General features: G+C 42.9%; 1 protein-coding gene across 2 annotated transcripts in view; it reads left to right on the forward strand.

Annotated features, from left to right (window-relative positions):
- The window catches only part of ATG7 (autophagy related 7), a 2,350,184-nt gene that overhangs the window by 1,785,102 nt on the left and 547,552 nt on the right, over positions 1-17,530 (forward strand). For both annotated transcript variants that reach the window (XM_044078060.1, XM_044078061.1), the window contains exon 18: positions 13,554-13,676. In XM_044078060.1, the coding sequence (XP_043933995.1) occupies positions 13,554-13,676 (123 nt within the window). The remainder of the gene's footprint in view (positions 1-13,553; positions 13,677-17,530) is intronic.

Genomic DNA, 17,530 nt, shown 5'->3' on the forward strand with positions numbered 1-17,530 from the left:
GAAGATCTTGCCTGTTGAATCTTGTTGACTTCTTTGAGACTGTCACCAAGGCCCTGGATGAGGGAAAGCCAGTACATGCAGCTTACCTTGACTTGGCCAAGACCTGTGACACGGTCCTGTACACGGGCACCATCGAAAAGCTAACACAACTTGGTGTAAATCCTTATCTCATCAGGTGGGTGGCCAACTGGCTCACCGACAGGACCCTCAAAGTCAAAATAGGCACCTCCACCTCCAGTAGCTGACCTGCCACTAGTGGAGTTCCCCAGAGATCTGTCCTGGGACCCCAACTGTTTGGCACCTATTTCTCAGAGGTACAGGCAAAGACAAAAGGCCTGTGGCTGACCAAGTTTGCCATCGACTGTAAGGTGGATGCTGTCATTGACTCCCCAAATGATGTTAACATACTGCAAGAGGGTCTCACAGCAACTAATGACTGGTGCCAAAGTCATGGCTTCAAGCTAAATACAAAAAAATATATCATCATACCATTTGGCAAAAACATGACCCCTGCTGATTATCACATCAAAGGCAACCCCCTAAGCACATAACCTGTGGTGAGAGACCTGGGCAGTCAGGTTGATAACCTCACATTCGACCATCATGTAGCAGCAGTGGTCAGAAAAGCCTTTTACTTAGTTTCTCTCATAAGTAAAGGCATTGCATCCAGAAAAAAAGGAGGTTATTACCTCTCTATACTCCTCCCTCATTAGACCAATTCTTCTTCTTTCGGCTTTTCCCGGTTAGGGGTCGCCACAGCGGATCACGTGTCCGCTCATGATTGGCAGTGGAATTTTACGGTGTCAAGTTGCTAGCCTGGCACCCAACCTTTCACAGAAGGCACACACATGCACACACTCGCACCTAGGGCCAATTTAGCGTGTCCAATCTACCTACAGCATGTCTTTGGGATGTGGGAGGAAACTCACGTGACCACAGGGAGGACATGCAGACTCCACACAGAAGGCACCCCAGCCGAGGATCGAACCGGAGAACCTCTTGCTGTGAGGCAGCAATGGTAACCGCTGCACCACCACGGCCGCCCTCACTCATTAGACCAATAATTGAGTATAATGCCCTGTTTCGGATGTACCTCTCCAAACATCTGCTTCAACTGGAAAGCCTACTGAAATACCTCACAAAGAGAATGCATGACCTCCAACACCTGTCCTATGCAGACAGGCTCAAATCACTGTCACTCTACTCGCTATAGTACAGATTTCTCAGGGGTGATCTGTCTCTCTCCTACAAGGCAATCTTGGTCCCTGCCCTACTAGAGATGCTCGATATCTGTAAGTCTGACTCCTCACGCACTACCCGCTCAAATGGCCTGAACCTAATATGTGACATTAACAAAACCTGCTGGAGAGACAGGTTTGTCTCCCAGAGGCTGCCCCGTCTCTGGAATAGACTTCCCATACACATCAAACAGAGCACCTCGCTGACCTTCTTCAAGCGCAGATGTTCATCGTGTTTCACTGTTGCAGTCATGACTGTAGGGTTCTCCCCTGCCGGCAGGCAGCCCTCGGTCGGCCAGAATCCTAAAGTCTGGGTCTGGCATCAGCTGTTCAACCATGCTCCCTGACGTCAGAGTGCCTGGAGTATAAAGCTGAAAGCCGACGCCATCTTCTCTAGTCTTTCTTGCCGTGCGGTGATAGCAGTTCGCAAGTGCCGGTTGGTTGACTCCTGACAAATTTTCCTATATACTTCGGTCCGAAGATTTTCTTCTCCACTCAAAGCTAAGTACCCCATTGGGGAAACTTTTTTCTTGCTCCACTCCGATGTCAGAAAAAGTTAATAATTGTATTTCATGTGGGAAGCAAATACCTCATAAGGATTTTCATTCTTACTGTATTCCTTGCTTAGGCCCTGACCACGACGTAGCTAGTTGTCGGTTTTGTGCTAATTTCAATCAACGTACAATTAAGCGAAGGTACGATTTTGCTTTTCATTACTTTGGTAGGCGCTTTAACTACAAAATGTCGTCGGATACGATTCCGACTACCGGAGTTCACAAACGTCGCAAGGATAAAGACAGGCCTCCGAGGTCCAAATCTGATGATAGCGCACATGCGGAGCCAGCTTCAGGTTCGGCAGTCATCAGTGAGGCGCTTTTGCAGCCCCTGCCGTCGGCCATTTCAGAACCGACGGCCGAAACGGACTCTCATGAGGAGCCAACCAGGCCTTTAAATATCTCTGTTGCAGGACCTTCGGACAATGCTCCTTCGGATGGGTCCAGTGCCGCTGTGCAGGTACCGGCTTCCGAAGGGGTTTTCAGACCTACTCAGCTTCTAGTAAAGGCAAAGACTCCTTCTAACTCAAAGACTTCAACACAGGCCTCTTCTGAACCGGCTCCCAAGTCACAGAAACAGTTACTCAAGATGGCGGAGGATTTACTTACTATGATTAGGGGTTCTCATTCTCCTCCAGACAAAAGGCCTAGGCAGGATGTTTATTATGATTCCTCTGATCAGGCTTCTGTTTCCTCAGTTTCTTCTTCTGATCAGGAATATTCTTTCCCTCCTTATGAGGATTCTGATGCGGAAGAATCCATTCCTTCAGCTTCTCCTCCTGAGGATTTCTCTTTTGGGGAGACTTTGCATGAAATGAGGGAACATTTTCACTGGGAGGGACAGGAGTATTTGGAATCCAAGAAAAGGCTGAGGGATTTTCTTCTTCTTCCCCAACATAGACCCCTGGCTATTCCTCCTGTTTTGGATATTGTGGATGATGCCTTTTCGGAGGCTAACTTAACCCCTGACTCCTTTCCTCCTGCTCCTGTTAAGCCTGATAGATATTATAGGGTTCCTGATTCCCATCACTTTTTATACAAGAACCCTACTGCTGACCCTGAAACCATTTCTCAGGGCCCTAAGGGAGTTAAGGCCGCTTCTGCCAAAAATCCCATTCCTACTGAAAAGGATTCTCGAGCCTTGGACAGATGGGGAAAAAGGTGTACACTTCTGCTACTTTGTCCATTAGGGCTTTAAACTGTCAGTTTCATATGCTTAAATACCAACAATTTCTCTTGTCTGTCTTGAAACAAAAATTTACTTCCATTTCTGCCTGTGCAGATGATAAGGAATTACATGACTTATTGCATGCCACTGAACAGGTTGGGAAGCATGGTTTACACTGTGGATTTGATGCCTTCGAGGCTTCTTGTAGGGCTGCGGCCTCTGGCTCAGTCATTAGAAGACATGCATGGCTAAAGGAACAACATTTTTTTTTTCAAATGTTTCTTTTATTTTTCCATAATAAAAAACAATGCATACAGAAAAATAGAGAACATTGTGATTATGAACATTGAGATTTAACGTTGAATTATCACGTTGTTATGGACATGAAGACGTTTTAACAATGGTAATAAAAAAAAAGGAGAAAGAGATAAAGAAGGCATTGTAATCTATCTACAACCAAAAGCACTTATATACAATATTTACAAAATAACGTGCTACCAGACCTCTAAAGAGACGGTAAAGAAGGGAAGAAAAAGAGAATTATTAGAGTTGGCAGTGGATCTCCAAATAATAACAGGGATAAGGATATGCATTTCACTAAATGCCGAAATAGGGAATTATTCACTCAGAATTAAATCAATTAGACATTTCCATAATTTGCTGAAATAGGCTCTCTTCTTAGGTCCATTTATAATGAACTTATGAGCAGAAATGTGTTTGAATGCCATCTCTTTGAAACCCCTCCAACATAGTTTAGTGCGATCCATCCAGTTATTTGTGATGTATAGTTTGATAAGGGAGCAAAGAGTAATTAAAATGTGGAGTTGTAGTTTAGGCAACTTAGAGGGGGGGATATGGAGAATGGCTGTTTCCCATGAAAGTGTGGAGTTATAGTATCCCATTTTCTGTAGACAAACGTTTAGAGAGCACCAGAGTTTATGGGAGTGGTTGCAGTACCACATAATGTGGAGTAAATCAGCTCTCGGATAGGGGCAACAAGTGCATGAGGGGGATAAATTGGGGTTAAATTTATTGAGTGTTACAGGAGTGTAGTAAGAGTTGTTGTTCAACATCAGTTGGGTATATAAGAGTTTTTTGAAAAGGGAGAGTTCTACAGTAGTTTTTATAGCTGAAAGTTTTTGTTCCTCTGTAATGGGGGAACCATGGTTATCCCAGTAGTTAGAGAAAAGGCAATTCGATTTATATAATAAGGAGTTCAATAATCTGTAAGAGGATGAAATTGTTTTTTTAGGGCTCGAAATTGCAGAAATGATTTCACCTAGTTTGTTGATTTCCTGAGGATTGGGAGAAATATTGATAAGTTGTGAAAATATAATCTCTCTTAGTTGCCAGAGAATAACTGTGTATTTGTTATTGGTAAAGGAACAAAATTTACCTGAACAAGTAAAGGCTAAATTATTGGATGCTCCTGTTCAGCATAATGTTTTGTTTGGATCTAAAGCTGAAGAGATGATTAAAAAGATGGAGGATAAGGCGAAATCCATGCAAACAGTTAAGGATTTCTTACAAGTACAGCCACCTAGATTTAGCAGGAATTGGCCTTCAAAAAATTGGTCCTTTCCCTTTTCAGACAGTCCTCAGAGGGGTAGATATAGACGCTCCAGAGGGTGGCCTCAAACACAAGCTGCTTATAGACCAAGGCAATGGACTGCTTCCACCCCTAGGGGAGGAGAGGACAGGTCACAATCTCAAAGGAAACAAACTCAATGACTCCCTCTGTTGGGCTACAGGAATGTCTTACCTGGAAGCCCCTCTTGGAGGAAAACTCTCTCTTTTTTATCAAAATTGGACTCAAATAACCCAAGACAAATGGGTGTTGGATGTGATTTTAAGAGGTTCCAAATTCCATTTTCATACCTTGCCAAGGTCAAGCGGATGGCCAGACCTTCCAAAACATCAATGGACGGAGGCCTTAAACCAGGTGGAAGCTCTTTTGGCTATGAATGCCATAGAACTGGTTCCGCTTTCAGAGATGGGAAAAGGTTTTTACTCAAGGCTCTTTCTAGTCCCAAGGAAGCAAAACTCATGGAGACCCATTCTGGATCTGTCGGTCTTGAACACCTTTCTAGAGATTCCAAAATTCAAGATGCTTACTCTACAGCAGCTACTTCCAATGCTGTCCAAAGATGCATGGATGGTAACTTTGTATTTAAAGGAGGCATATCTGCACATTCCCATCAGACAGGATCGCAGAAAATACCTCCGGTTCAAGGCCGGATCAAGTCACTTTCAATTATCTGCACTGCCCTTTGGATTGTCTACAGCGCCCAGGGTCTTCACCAAATGCCTGGCTCCAGTAGTAGCTTACTGCAGACTCAAGAGAATTCAAATTTACCCTTATCTGGACGATTGTCTAATTCAGGCAGACAGCAAGGATGTCTTACTCCAGCATCTAGAATTTGTACAGAATCTCCTCAAGTTCCTGGGATTCTCTGTACACATAAAAAAGTCAAATTTGACACCATCACAATGGATAACTTTTCTGGGTGCACTTCTAAACGCTACAACCCAGATGGCATTCCTGACATCCGAAAGACAATTACAGCTGGCTTCAACTTTCAGGACCTTGGCAACTCTAACTCAACTATCTGCAAGGAAATTCCTATAGGCTTTGGGTTACATGGCCTCCTGCATCCTTCTCGTACCATATGCAAGACTACACATGAGGAAAATACAGTGGTACCTAAAAAGTGTATGGTCTCAGCATTGCCACAGTTTAGACATACTGATCTCCATCCTTCCTTGCCTTCAAAAGGAATTTCTTTGGTGGTCCAGGGCTTGTGCACTGAACAAAGGGAAACCCTTTTGTCTGCCTCCTGCCACTCAGATTCTAACCACGGACGCCTCGGATTATGCTTGGGGAGCCCATTTTCAGGGCAATTGTCTGCAGGACCTTTGGACAAAGGATCAAAAGCACCTGCATATCAACTTAAAGGAAATGTTAGCCGTTCAGAAAGCTTTGTTGGCCTTCAGGAATCTTTTACAACCAGGGCAACTACTAATACGGACAGACAACACCACAGTCATGTGGTACATAAACAAGCAAGGGGGATCTCATTCCTACCCTCTATGCAGACTAGCTATGGATTTATGGGAGACAGCTCTAGCTTGCAATCTGGGTCTTCAAGCTCAGTTTCTACCAGGGAAACAAAATCTCCTGGCAGACAGTCTGAGCAGAAACTTTTCAGATCCACACGAGTGGATGCTGGACACCAAAATATTCAGGATGATAACAGCAGTCTGGGGATGTCCTCACATAGACCTCTTTGCATCCCATCTCAATCATCAACTACCGATTTTTTGCACCAGGACTTTCCACAGAGAAGCTTGGAAAGTGGATGCCCTGTCATTCAGTTGGAGGAATCTCTCGGGATATGCCTTTCCGCCACTTCCTCTTCTTTCACGGGTTTTATTGAAGATAAAACAAGACAAGCCCAGGATGATAATCTTGCTGGCTCCAAATTGACCTCGGCAGTTTTGGTATCCAACTCTAAAAAACCTATGCCTGGAGCCTCCTTGGGTTTTACCCCAGTCTCCGAAACTTCTGTCCCAACACCAGGGTCAGGTTCTACACTCTCATGTCAGAACTCTCAGCCTGGCGGCCTGGTTAATCCAGGGCCTTTGATTTCTCTACCTAAGCAGGTTATGGATGTCATTTTAGAAGCCAGATGTCCTAGCACTAGAAAATCTTATGCAGGAAAATGGAAAAGATTTTGTTCCTGGATGCAGGCTCAGGGTTCTGATCCTCTTCTTCCTAACATTACTTTAATTTTACTTTACCTGGCAGAACCCTTACATAAGGGTCTCTCTTTCTCTTCCATTAAGATACATGCCTCTGCTATTTCTGCTCATTATAGTACGGACCCTCCCATCTTTTCCCACCAGCTCATGAGACAGTTTCTCAGAGGAGCTAAGAATTTAAGACCTCCTAGATCTCCTCCCATTCCTGCTTGGGATCTCAACTATGTTTTGGAAAAGCTAACCCTGCCTCCTTTTGAGCCTGCTGCCTCTTCTGACATCAAGTTTTTATCTTGGAAGACAGCTATCCTGTTAGCCCTAACCTCTGCCAGGAGAGTTTCAGAGTTGCAAGCTCTTATGGCTGTGGAACCTTATATTATTTTTCATCAAGACAGGGCATCTCTGAGGACAAATCCTACTTTCATGCCCAAGGTGGTTTCCAAAGTGGCTTTAAATCAAACTATCCACTTGCCAACTTTTTTCCCCTCTCCTCAAAATAAAGGGGAAAGGATCTTACATTCCTTGGATGTACACAGACAATTACGTTTTTACCTGAACAGAACCAAGGACATCAGGAAATCAGATCAATTGTTTGTTTCTTATGCTTCAAGTTCCCAAGGTAAAGCCATTTCAAAACAGACCATTTCTAAATGGATTGCTCATGGAATCAGATTTTGTTATTCTCACCATGGAAAGCAAATCCCAGGGAGTATACGGACTCATTCCACCAGAGCTGCTGCCACTTCTGCGGCCTTCCTCAGGGGAGTTCCTACCAAGGACATTTTGGAAGCTGCAACTTGGAATTCAGTGCATACTTTTTCTAAGCACTACAATCTACCTCTCTACTCCAAGTCAAGGGCAGGCTTTGCCTCTGCAGTCTTGCAGGGCCTTTTAGCCGCCCCTTCCTCTTTATGACCACCTCCCTTTCTTTCAGTTTTGGGATTCTACCCTACAGTCATGACTGCAACAGTGAAACACGATGAACATAGTACAGTTGTGTACACCCACCATAAATGTAGATGTTCGAGTGTCTTCACTGTTGCAGTCTGGGTTTCCCTCCCTCCTGTCCCCTCTTATTTTTACCTTTGTGTTTTTCCTTTTTTCACCATTCTTTTGAGGTGTATTTGCAAAGGTTATGGGACCTTTTTCATTTTGGGACTCCTGACATCTGGGGCAAGAAAAACTGGAGAAGATGGCATCGGCTGTCAGCTTTATACTCCAGGCACTCTGACGTCAGGGAGCATGGTTGAACAGCCGACGCTGGACCCAGACTTTGGGATTCTGGCCGACCGAGGGCTGCCTGCCGGCAGGGGAGAACCCTACAGTCATGACTGCAACAATGAAGACACTCGAACATCTACATTTATGGTAGGTGTACACAACTGTACTTCTTGATGAGTGGATGGGAAACCACAAATTTGTCTCAGGGGTTCCACCTGTGTCCCTCACTGATAGGGTTGACAGGTGCTAACTGAGGTTTCTTTTTGGGGATAAACTCTTGGCTAGGCCTATAAGGGCCCCAGGGCCATTAGCCTAGTTACCTCCTATGATCCTATATATATCCATTTATGTACAGGATCATAGGAAGTTACTAGGCTGCTGGCCCTGAGGCCCTTATAAGCCTAGCCAAGAGTTTAGCCCATGTTTAGACAAGTCAGCACCTGATGCCCCTGTCCAGCAGGAAGACAGGTGGAATCCCAGGGGTGTATTTTCTGTTTCCCATCCAGTTATCCTGGTTGCGCTTAAAAAGGGGTAAAGAGGTACTCTGCTTGACATGTAGAGGGAGTCTGATCCACATATAGGGGAGTCCCTGGGATACAAATCTGTCCCTCTAGCAAGTCCTATTGATGTCACAGACCAGGTTGAGGCCTCTCATGTGGGTTACTGGAGTGGAGCTTGACTTGTGGATATGCAGCAGTCCCATCAAGGTGGGGTCTGAGATCGCCTTGTATGTCAGACAGTCAATGCTGAGGAGTCTATATGAAACTGAGTAGAGGAATAGGGCTTTTAGCCTATCTGTGTATAGTAGATGTTTGAGGCCCTAGATTCTCCTGGTGAGGAACCTCTGTGGTCTCTCCAGCTGCTGCATGTGCTTTGCGAGCTACATGGTGAAAGGTGTGTTGTATTCAATAATGGGCCTTATAAGGGAAGCATACAGGGATGTTATGACCTCCTGGATGATATACCCTTACTTATGATGTGGGCCATGTAGAAAGCTTTCCGTACAATGGAAGCAACATGCTGGTCAAAAGTCAGGTTGCTATCAACCTGGGTGCCCAAATCCCTCATGACTGATTGCGTGCTTAGGACATCGTTATTAATGTGATAATTTGTGGGGACATCACTCTCCCCAAAGGGGATGATGATGTATTTTGTAGTATTCAGCTTGAGGCCATGTTTCTGGCACCAGTCATTTGTTTGGGTGAGACCCTCTTGGAGGATGTCCACATTACTAGTGGAATTGATGACAGTGCCCAGCTTGCAGTCATATGCAAACATGGTCAGCCATAGCCCACTGGTTTTGGCCTGCACCTCAGAAAAGTAAATCCCAAATAACAGAGGCCCCAAGACCGAACCCTGGGGTATGCACTCATTACAGGTCTACTGCTTGAGGTGGCTTCCCGTATTTTGACTAGGGGAGTTTTGTCAGTAATCCAGTTTGCTACCCATCTGGTAACATATGGATTGATGCCTAGTTGAGAGAGTTTAACTATTATGCAACTGTGGGGAATAGTGTCAAAGGCTTTGGCCAGGTCAAGGTAGGTGGTATGCACCATCTTTCCCTCATCCATGGCTTTGGTAACTGTCTTAAAGAAGTCGACTAAATTTAACAGACATGACCTCCCCTTGAAGAAGCCAAACTGTATGGGATTGAGTGTTTGGAGGTTGGTAATGGCTTTGTTAATGAGGTCCATGACAATCCATTCTATGGCCTTGCAGATGAGGCTAGTTAGGCTGATGGATCTATAATTTCCCATATCAGTGGATGCTCCATCTGTGTGCAAAGGGATAACAGTGGCTATACTCCACTCAGCTGGGATGAAGCTGGTACTCAGGTTTTGGTTGAATAGAGCACTTAATGGTGCTGCATGTTCCTACCTGAGTTCATGTAGGATGCAGTCTGGGATGTTATCGGGTCCCATGGAGGCTGTATTTTTTGCCTTTAAGGGAACAGTGATGACCTGTTCCCTAGATATAAGGGGAAGGGGTCAGGTACTGGGGATGTCCTTATTTACTGATGGGCGGACAGAGGGGTGAAGTTTTAGCTGAATCTGTCAGCCAGCAAATTTGCTATATCTACTGCATTTGTATTTGTGGTGTCCTTGACCTCCAGTTCTGAACAGATGTGGATGCTTCCTTTGAGGTTGCGGGCGTATGTGAAGAAGGCCTTATGATTGTTTCTAGTAGATGTGGCCAATTTGGTCTCAAAGTTTGCTTTAGAGGATTTCAGTAGTGCTCTTTTTGCTAGTTCAGGCTAAGGAGAGACCGCTTCCAATTGGCCACCTGCTCCTTCTTGGTCCTGAACAGCAATTTTTTCCTTTTGTTATAGGGTTTACTTATTGCAGATGTCCACCAGACAGGTTTACTCTTCCTTCTGGATGACAATTTAATCCTGTCGGGTAATCCTGATTACATGCATCTATACAAATGCTCACATAGTGCTTTGGTGTAGTTTTGGATATTGGTGCCATTTCCTCAGAGGCGGAGGGGGTGTAAGGGGGTGTGTGAAGCTGTTTATACCATCCCTCAGGAGGCTGTAATCAGCTTTAGAGAAGTTTTTTTGTTTGACCCTATCTAGAGGAGCATCAGGGGAAATGGTGACTTTGAAAGTGACTGCTCTATGATTGGATCTTACCAGGGAGGATGATACTTTAGAGATGCTGCAGTGGTTAGTCATGTCGGTTAATACCAAGTTCAAGATATTTTCACCTCTTTTGGGGGTATCGACTAGCTGTTCCAAGGCATTTGCATTGACAGAATTGAGAAATCTCTGGGCATTTGTGTTCTGGCATGAGTAGTTCTTTCAATCTAGTTTTGGGTAGTTAAAGTAATCAAGGATTGGGGTAAAATGTTGAATCTTAATAGATTCGAAGAGGTCCAGATAGGTGGATTTGGCATCTTGAGTCAGGTTTGGGGGCTGCTAGCTAGCTATGATTTGAATAGGGGTCTTGTCAGTTGTTAACTGCACCTGGAATGTCTTCTGTGCGCCATACTGTTTGAACAGACTGGAGGTGTATGGCTTTAATATACATTGAAACTTCACCTCCTTTGGCTTTACTGCCCAAAGTTTGGGGTCTGAATGCATGATAGGATGAGTAACCAGGTAAGGCTGGGGTGCTATCCACAGCTTTGAAGCAGGTTTCTGTAACTGCACAGATGTCAGCATTTTACAGGATTAAGAATGCTTGCAATGAGTGCAGTTTCATGTTTAGACGCCTAGCAGTTAGCAGCATGACCTTTAATTGGCATTTTGTTGACATTTTTATGTTGGTAGTTTTAACCTCATCAATTTTGCTAAAAAAGGCACTGTGGAAGACGCAAGAGCCTTTGCCAGAAGCCTGAAGCCCAAGTGAGACAGATGCAGATCATCTCTGGCAAAGCATTGTGGTCATATTTTCCCAGGCTGTCATGTACTGTATCACCCTGGAATGACACCAGAAACTAAGCCACTTGTTAAAGTCAGTCATTTTCTGTTTGTATTGAAGCTTCATTCTGGGTGATGGTAGAATGCTGCTTAAGGCTAGGGACGTACCTGCCTGGAACATGTATTCAGCAAGCTCAGTCTTATCTCTCTTCATATAGTCCAGGGAGGTATGTCTGAAGTTATTCATGCCAACATGGACTATGACAGAGTCATAACAGTACCTGTTGTTGAGAGCCTTGAGTGTGTATGTGATATGACAGATTCTGACCACTGACAGACAACTAACCATGACTTTCTCCTTATCCAGCCTGGTGAGAGGCACATTTGTGTGTCTCACAATGGAGTCTCCTATGACTAATATGTTGGGATTATGGTTAGGCCTTAGTGGCTGTGAGACAAGATGTGTGGACTATGCGTGGTATGTGGTGTGGAGGGCTGTGGAGATTGCGTGTGTTTTTTCCTCGGAGGTCTCCTTTGTTTGGGTATGTTTTTGCTGAGGACCTCCGCATATGTGGGTGTGTGTGGTATAGGATTGGGTGGTGTCTGAGGTGTAGTGATTGTGTTGACAACCTTCTCAGTGCCAGGTATACCGGTTGTGAGGGAGAGAGCATAAACTCTAAGTTCCTAATGTAATTGCATGTCTCAAAAATTTGTTCCTAGGTGGTAGTAGTAGATGATTGTTTGTGTACATGAGGCAGTTGCTACACTGTCTCAGGATGCCTTTATCAATCAGACTGGCAGGAGAAACTGTAAGAAATTGTCTATCCATATTTGTCAGAATCTGAGGGAGAAAGGCCATGGAGAGCAAAGGGGTAGGCCTAAAGCTCAAACGCTTAAACCAAAACTAAGAGGCTTAGAATACCACTTAAAAACAGGCTATAAACAAGCAGTAATAAATGCAACAGGAAAGATGCAATTGAACACTTCAGAGAACAAGCAGCAAGTTGCAGAAAAAGCAAGATGAAATAATAGAGTAGGAGGAGGAAACACAAAAACAGTAAAAGCAGCTGAATAAAGTTTTTTTTAGTAAAGTGGAAAGGGAGAGAGGAGGAACAGAAGATAATTCAAGGTTAAGGAACTACTGGGTTTGGAATCCCAAATGATCTCTGTTTTAGGTAGAATGAGCTAAAGAGATGGGGCTGGGAGGAGTGTCCCAGCTCATATTTACAGTAGGGGCAGGCAACTACAAAAGCCACCAACTTTAAGAACACAACAGCAGTTGGATGGGAGGGTGGAAGAAAAACAAAATTTAGCCAAATGTCATTAAATATATAAATGCAGACACAGATATAATTCAGTCAAGCAAATAAGTAAAAAACAGTGCAGTACTGTTAAGAAACACTGAACAATTAGATAAAGTGCAAAATACACTTATATTAGCTCTGTATTTCCAGATTGTTTAAGAAGCACTCTGTCAGACGCAGTGGAGCTTCTGGCAAGATAAGCAGAAATTCACACAAAGGTAATATTTTTATACCAGCAAGATAAAAAGACCCTTCCAAAGCCAAGCCTTGAGGCAGTCAGATAACACAAAAGCTGTTTGATTGGTGTTTTCATTCTGGAATGAGTTCAATGCAAACTCCCTGCTGCCCAGAGAGCTGTAAAGGACCCCTGTAAAGCACCCATATCAGCATTGTACCATACTTTAGCCTCATAGGAATGAACCTTTGTCATATTAGTTAGAGCGAGTGCAAAAATCTATATTAAATCTTTTTAACCCCAGGATAATATGTAATTTTGGTATATATGATGCTGGGAAAACTGTTTAATTTACTGTTGTCTTCTCTGTAGTAGCTTTTTTTAAATAAATCTTTTTTTTATTTTTTGAAGATGAAACAAGCATCCCAGCATTTACTTGTCCTTTGTGAAGGAGAATACATTAGTAGTGCACATTAACCTTTTAACTTTTAATCTTCTAATATTCCATATTAAATGTTAATGACCATCGTAAATGACCAAAGGACTAGTTACTGGCTAGTATTATTTCTAATCTTGAGTGTGTTCTTCCCACATATACTTATGGTATATTTGATTTCCACAACATCAGGTAAAGCTATCCATGAAGAGAAGATTAAGGCAAAGCTGTAGCTATTACTGTTGAATTCATACATTTTATATAAATTTCAGTGATTAATTACTGTATTAGTACATGTGCATAAATGCTTCATTTTGCATGGTTGTAATTGCAGATCCTTGAACATTATGAGAGAGAAGGGTTCCAGTTCTTAGAAAAAGTGTTCAATTCTTCTCATTCCTTCTTGGAAGACCTCACAGGCCTTACATTACTGCATCAGGAAACCCAAGCTGCCGAGGTAAGGAAAACTTTTGGTTCACTCTCAGGTGATCAGGAATACTATGGCACAGCTCTTACCCTAGACGGTGGTCCTTACGATGGGAAGTTAGTCTGTATCAGTATTCTTCAAGTGTTTGCATGAATGGCACATGCTGTGTACTTTCTCCCCATAAATGCGTGTAAACTCGTGTGTGTGAAGCACACACACACTTTCAGCACTGGGCTCAGTATCTTTCCCATGTATTAGCTTGCAGTTGATTGTTAAGCATTTCATTTGCAGAAGTTATTCACATCTTGGTAACATTGACTTAGATATTTTCTTTGTGGAAGAAAAAGAGATTATGACTTGATGGTAGTAGAATTGCACAGAATTCTAAAGGTGTATAATTTCATAGCTGACTTGTCAGGTTTATCTTTTTGATGCATCATAAGAACATTTCAGTCTGTATTTTAAACCAAAAGGCCTTGTGCACTATTCCAAAGTCAGATGTTAACCTTTATTTTAAGTATTAGCCTCTATACGGAAATGGTAGTCTACCCAAAAATGTATATATTTTGTAAAAAACGAATTGAGGATACATTGTTTGTACCTTATGGGGGCATTTTTACACTTTTATCTGTTTAACTTAAAATACAGTTTAGATCCAGTCATTCCCACTGTGTACTTACTGCCTTACAGGATCAAGATTATTTGAGAGCTAATGGTATTTGATGATATGAAAAGTGCAGTTTAAGGAAAGGAATCTAGTTTCACTTACCAAGTAGGAGTTGTGTTGTCATTATGGTGAACTCGCAGAAATGTGCAAAAATTAGGAGGATTGCAGTCTGAAGGATTTTTTTTAAGCAGTCCTTTCACTTTCTAAATACGTTACTTTTTAAACAGTAATGTTCACCACCTGTCAGTGGCAAGAGGTTGAATTACTTACTGCAGGGAAGATGTGGATGTGATTTCAATACAGGGCTTTGAAGTTTCTCAGAAATGAAAATAAAAATCTTTTTCATATTTCACTGTGCACTGCTGACTGTCATGATTCCTGCCTACAGAAGCCAGATGGCCTGCCCAAGTACCACAGCTTTCCCCTTGCCCCCTCCAGGTTTAACAAGTTCCCTCCCCTACTGACATCAAGGCATCGATGGTATTAAGGGTCACTGGCCAGCGCTATCTTCATATATTTCATGCTGCAATTTGATGAGCATGTCCAACAGTCTTTTGCATGGTCAGTCCATTGAGTTACCCAAAAGGCAAAGTTTGCAGATAAGAGCCCTACTGGGGAGCCTTCTTATCTTTCAGTGCTACCTTTGTTGCTTGTGATATTCTAGGTATCAGATGCTAAAATTAACATCTCTGTCAGATGTAGCAAACAAATTATACACAGAGATTTACATACTTTATGGACTTTTTTCTTAGTCTAGAGCACAATGTGCCTGATTTTCATTCAATGTTCTTTCTTTAACCAGTTCAGTAGTAGGTGTAGGGTGGAATCATTAATGAAATATCTTGCCAAATTTTCCACTGTTGGTGTGAGACCACCATGGCATTTGCCATCTTCTCTTCTGCTTTCTCAGGAATAGAAAGGGGGGGGGCCCTGAAGGAGAACTTTGTTTGAGAGGTCATTGACCCTGTCATAGAGTCTGACCTCCCCCCTTATGAGGGTACTAGTGTTTTGAAAAGCTTTCATAGCCCTTTTATCTGGAGCTTTGCTCAGCCTACGCACCTAGAGTACAGCATACCTTTGGCTTATGCTGCCTCATCATCAGCTAACATAGTTATGTTGTTGGTTAATCCCAGACCTACTTTGATGGCCTCAGGCAGTGTCACCCACATTATCATTTCTGAAGGAGAGAGCAATATCCCCACAACATTCATACATGAGGAAGTCAGAGAGGACTGAGTTGAAATCTTGGATATATACCTGTGTCCCATGGCTCACGAGTCAGACCACATACCCAAGACACCAAATCTGAAATGTTCATCATTCAGTGTACACCAGCCACTGCTGACTGGGCCTCACCTTCCCTCCACCCAGGTCTTTTCATAATATCTGCTGCAGTGCACTCAAGATTTTATGGATTTCATGAAACCTGTGCAACCAACCAACCTTTGACAAATCTTCTGTTTCAGGGACTTCCTCTGTAAAAACGTAAAACAGAGCTTTCTTACCAGAAGCATTCAGATGCCTAAGATTCTGAGGTGGTGGACCTGGCCTCTGTTGAACCAGATGTCCCCAGCGTCTTACAAAGAAGCCTGCAAAGATGACACCATATCTTCATCTTCACCACCTGAGTCAATTAGCAGGGATCCCTACTTATCAGAAATAGAGCTATTTTTATTTCTGCAGACAAGTGACAACAAAGCAAGTACAGCATCAGAAATCTGATAAGGGAGGCTGGGGCATCAGATACCTTTTCTGTCCCTTGGCGGGTCAGTATCTGTATGCATTCTCTTCCAATCCCCAGAATACTACATAAGTTCTGTGAAGAAAGGCCAAACGTGATCCTGATAGTGCGCTTTTGGCCTAAGCAGTACTGATTCTCCCTCTTGCTGAATCTAGCAAAGGAGCAACCATTCATGCTGTCCTTTGACCAGACTATGAAAAATGAAAAATAAGATTGGTGTTGGGAAAGGCTGTTTATAGGTTTTCCACAACAGAACTTTAATGCTTTTTTCACATTATTAACTACTTAATTGTTTTATGGAACTTACTATTTATACTGATGTTGACCACATGATTTTTATTCTAATGAAGTCCTAAGATTTGCTATGAAAGTGCTTAATGGTTCTTGTGTGGTGAATAAACTTTCGACTGTTAATAGATTTTATTGTTGGATTTGTTTTCATTTTTATCTGAGACTATGTGGACATCTTTTGGATGGTTTATTGGTTTTCTAAGAGGAGTGCATTTTTTTACTTACACTGTGGAAAAAGACACTCTTGACACAGTGACAGCACATTCCACCAGGACTATGGCTACTTCAACAGTCTTCCTTAGGGAGATGACAACACAGCCCCCATGTTATTATGGAAGCAACATCTTGGTCTTCTGTCCATACCTTTGCCAAACACTGTAAGGACCATTCCCAGAGACCGGGTACATTTTGTTGCAGCCATATTGCAGGGCTTGATGTCCCCTGTTCTACCAGTATATCAGCCACCCACTTGTCTATAAGCTGTTGGAATTATCCCTAGGGTCAGTACTGCAATACTGAATTATGATAAACATAGTACAGTTGGATAGACACTTAACATAATTGTAGATTGAGTATACTCCCTGTTATATAGTACCAGTTCCCTCTCTCCATCCCACTTGTCTTCTTTCTCCTTTGTGTAGTGATCAGATCACTTTTCACTCCCTGTCCTACAGATCATCTTTATCCCCCTGACAGCATAAGCAGGCATGGAGAGGTCCACTTTGGTTACTCTCTTCCACTTGGGATGGACCATCCTGTCGAAGGTCATGTTGTGGCTCTCAGTGGCTTTTATTAAACCTAGTTGGGAGAAGGAAGATCTGAAGATGGTGCTAGCTGATTCCCCATTATACCATTGATTCCTTGACATCAGAAGAAGGAAGGTGAAAGCGTTGGTATTTAGAGTGGCCCTCATGCTTCTGCAGGAAGAAATGCAAGGAGCCAGTACTGCAACAGGGAATACACTCACATGTGTAGAGTTATGAGACATGTCTACACAACTTTATTTCACTGAAATATATAGTTCTGATGATCATATTTACATTTGGTACTTTAATAAAACATTGGAAGTAAAGGTTAATAAAATATGGTCTTCTGTGCCTTTGCTGTACAATGAATCAATCACTTTTGATTATTTAGCCATATAATGATCAAGCCAAGTTGGTTGGAGTGCTCTGTAGCCAGGCT

Source organism: Protopterus annectens, chromosome 7.part0 (assembly GCF_019279795.1).
Source record: "Protopterus annectens isolate FY-2018-M chromosome 7.part0, PAN1.0, whole genome shotgun sequence".
Lineage (NCBI taxonomy): Eukaryota > Metazoa > Chordata > Ceratodontiformes > Protopteridae > Protopterus > Protopterus annectens.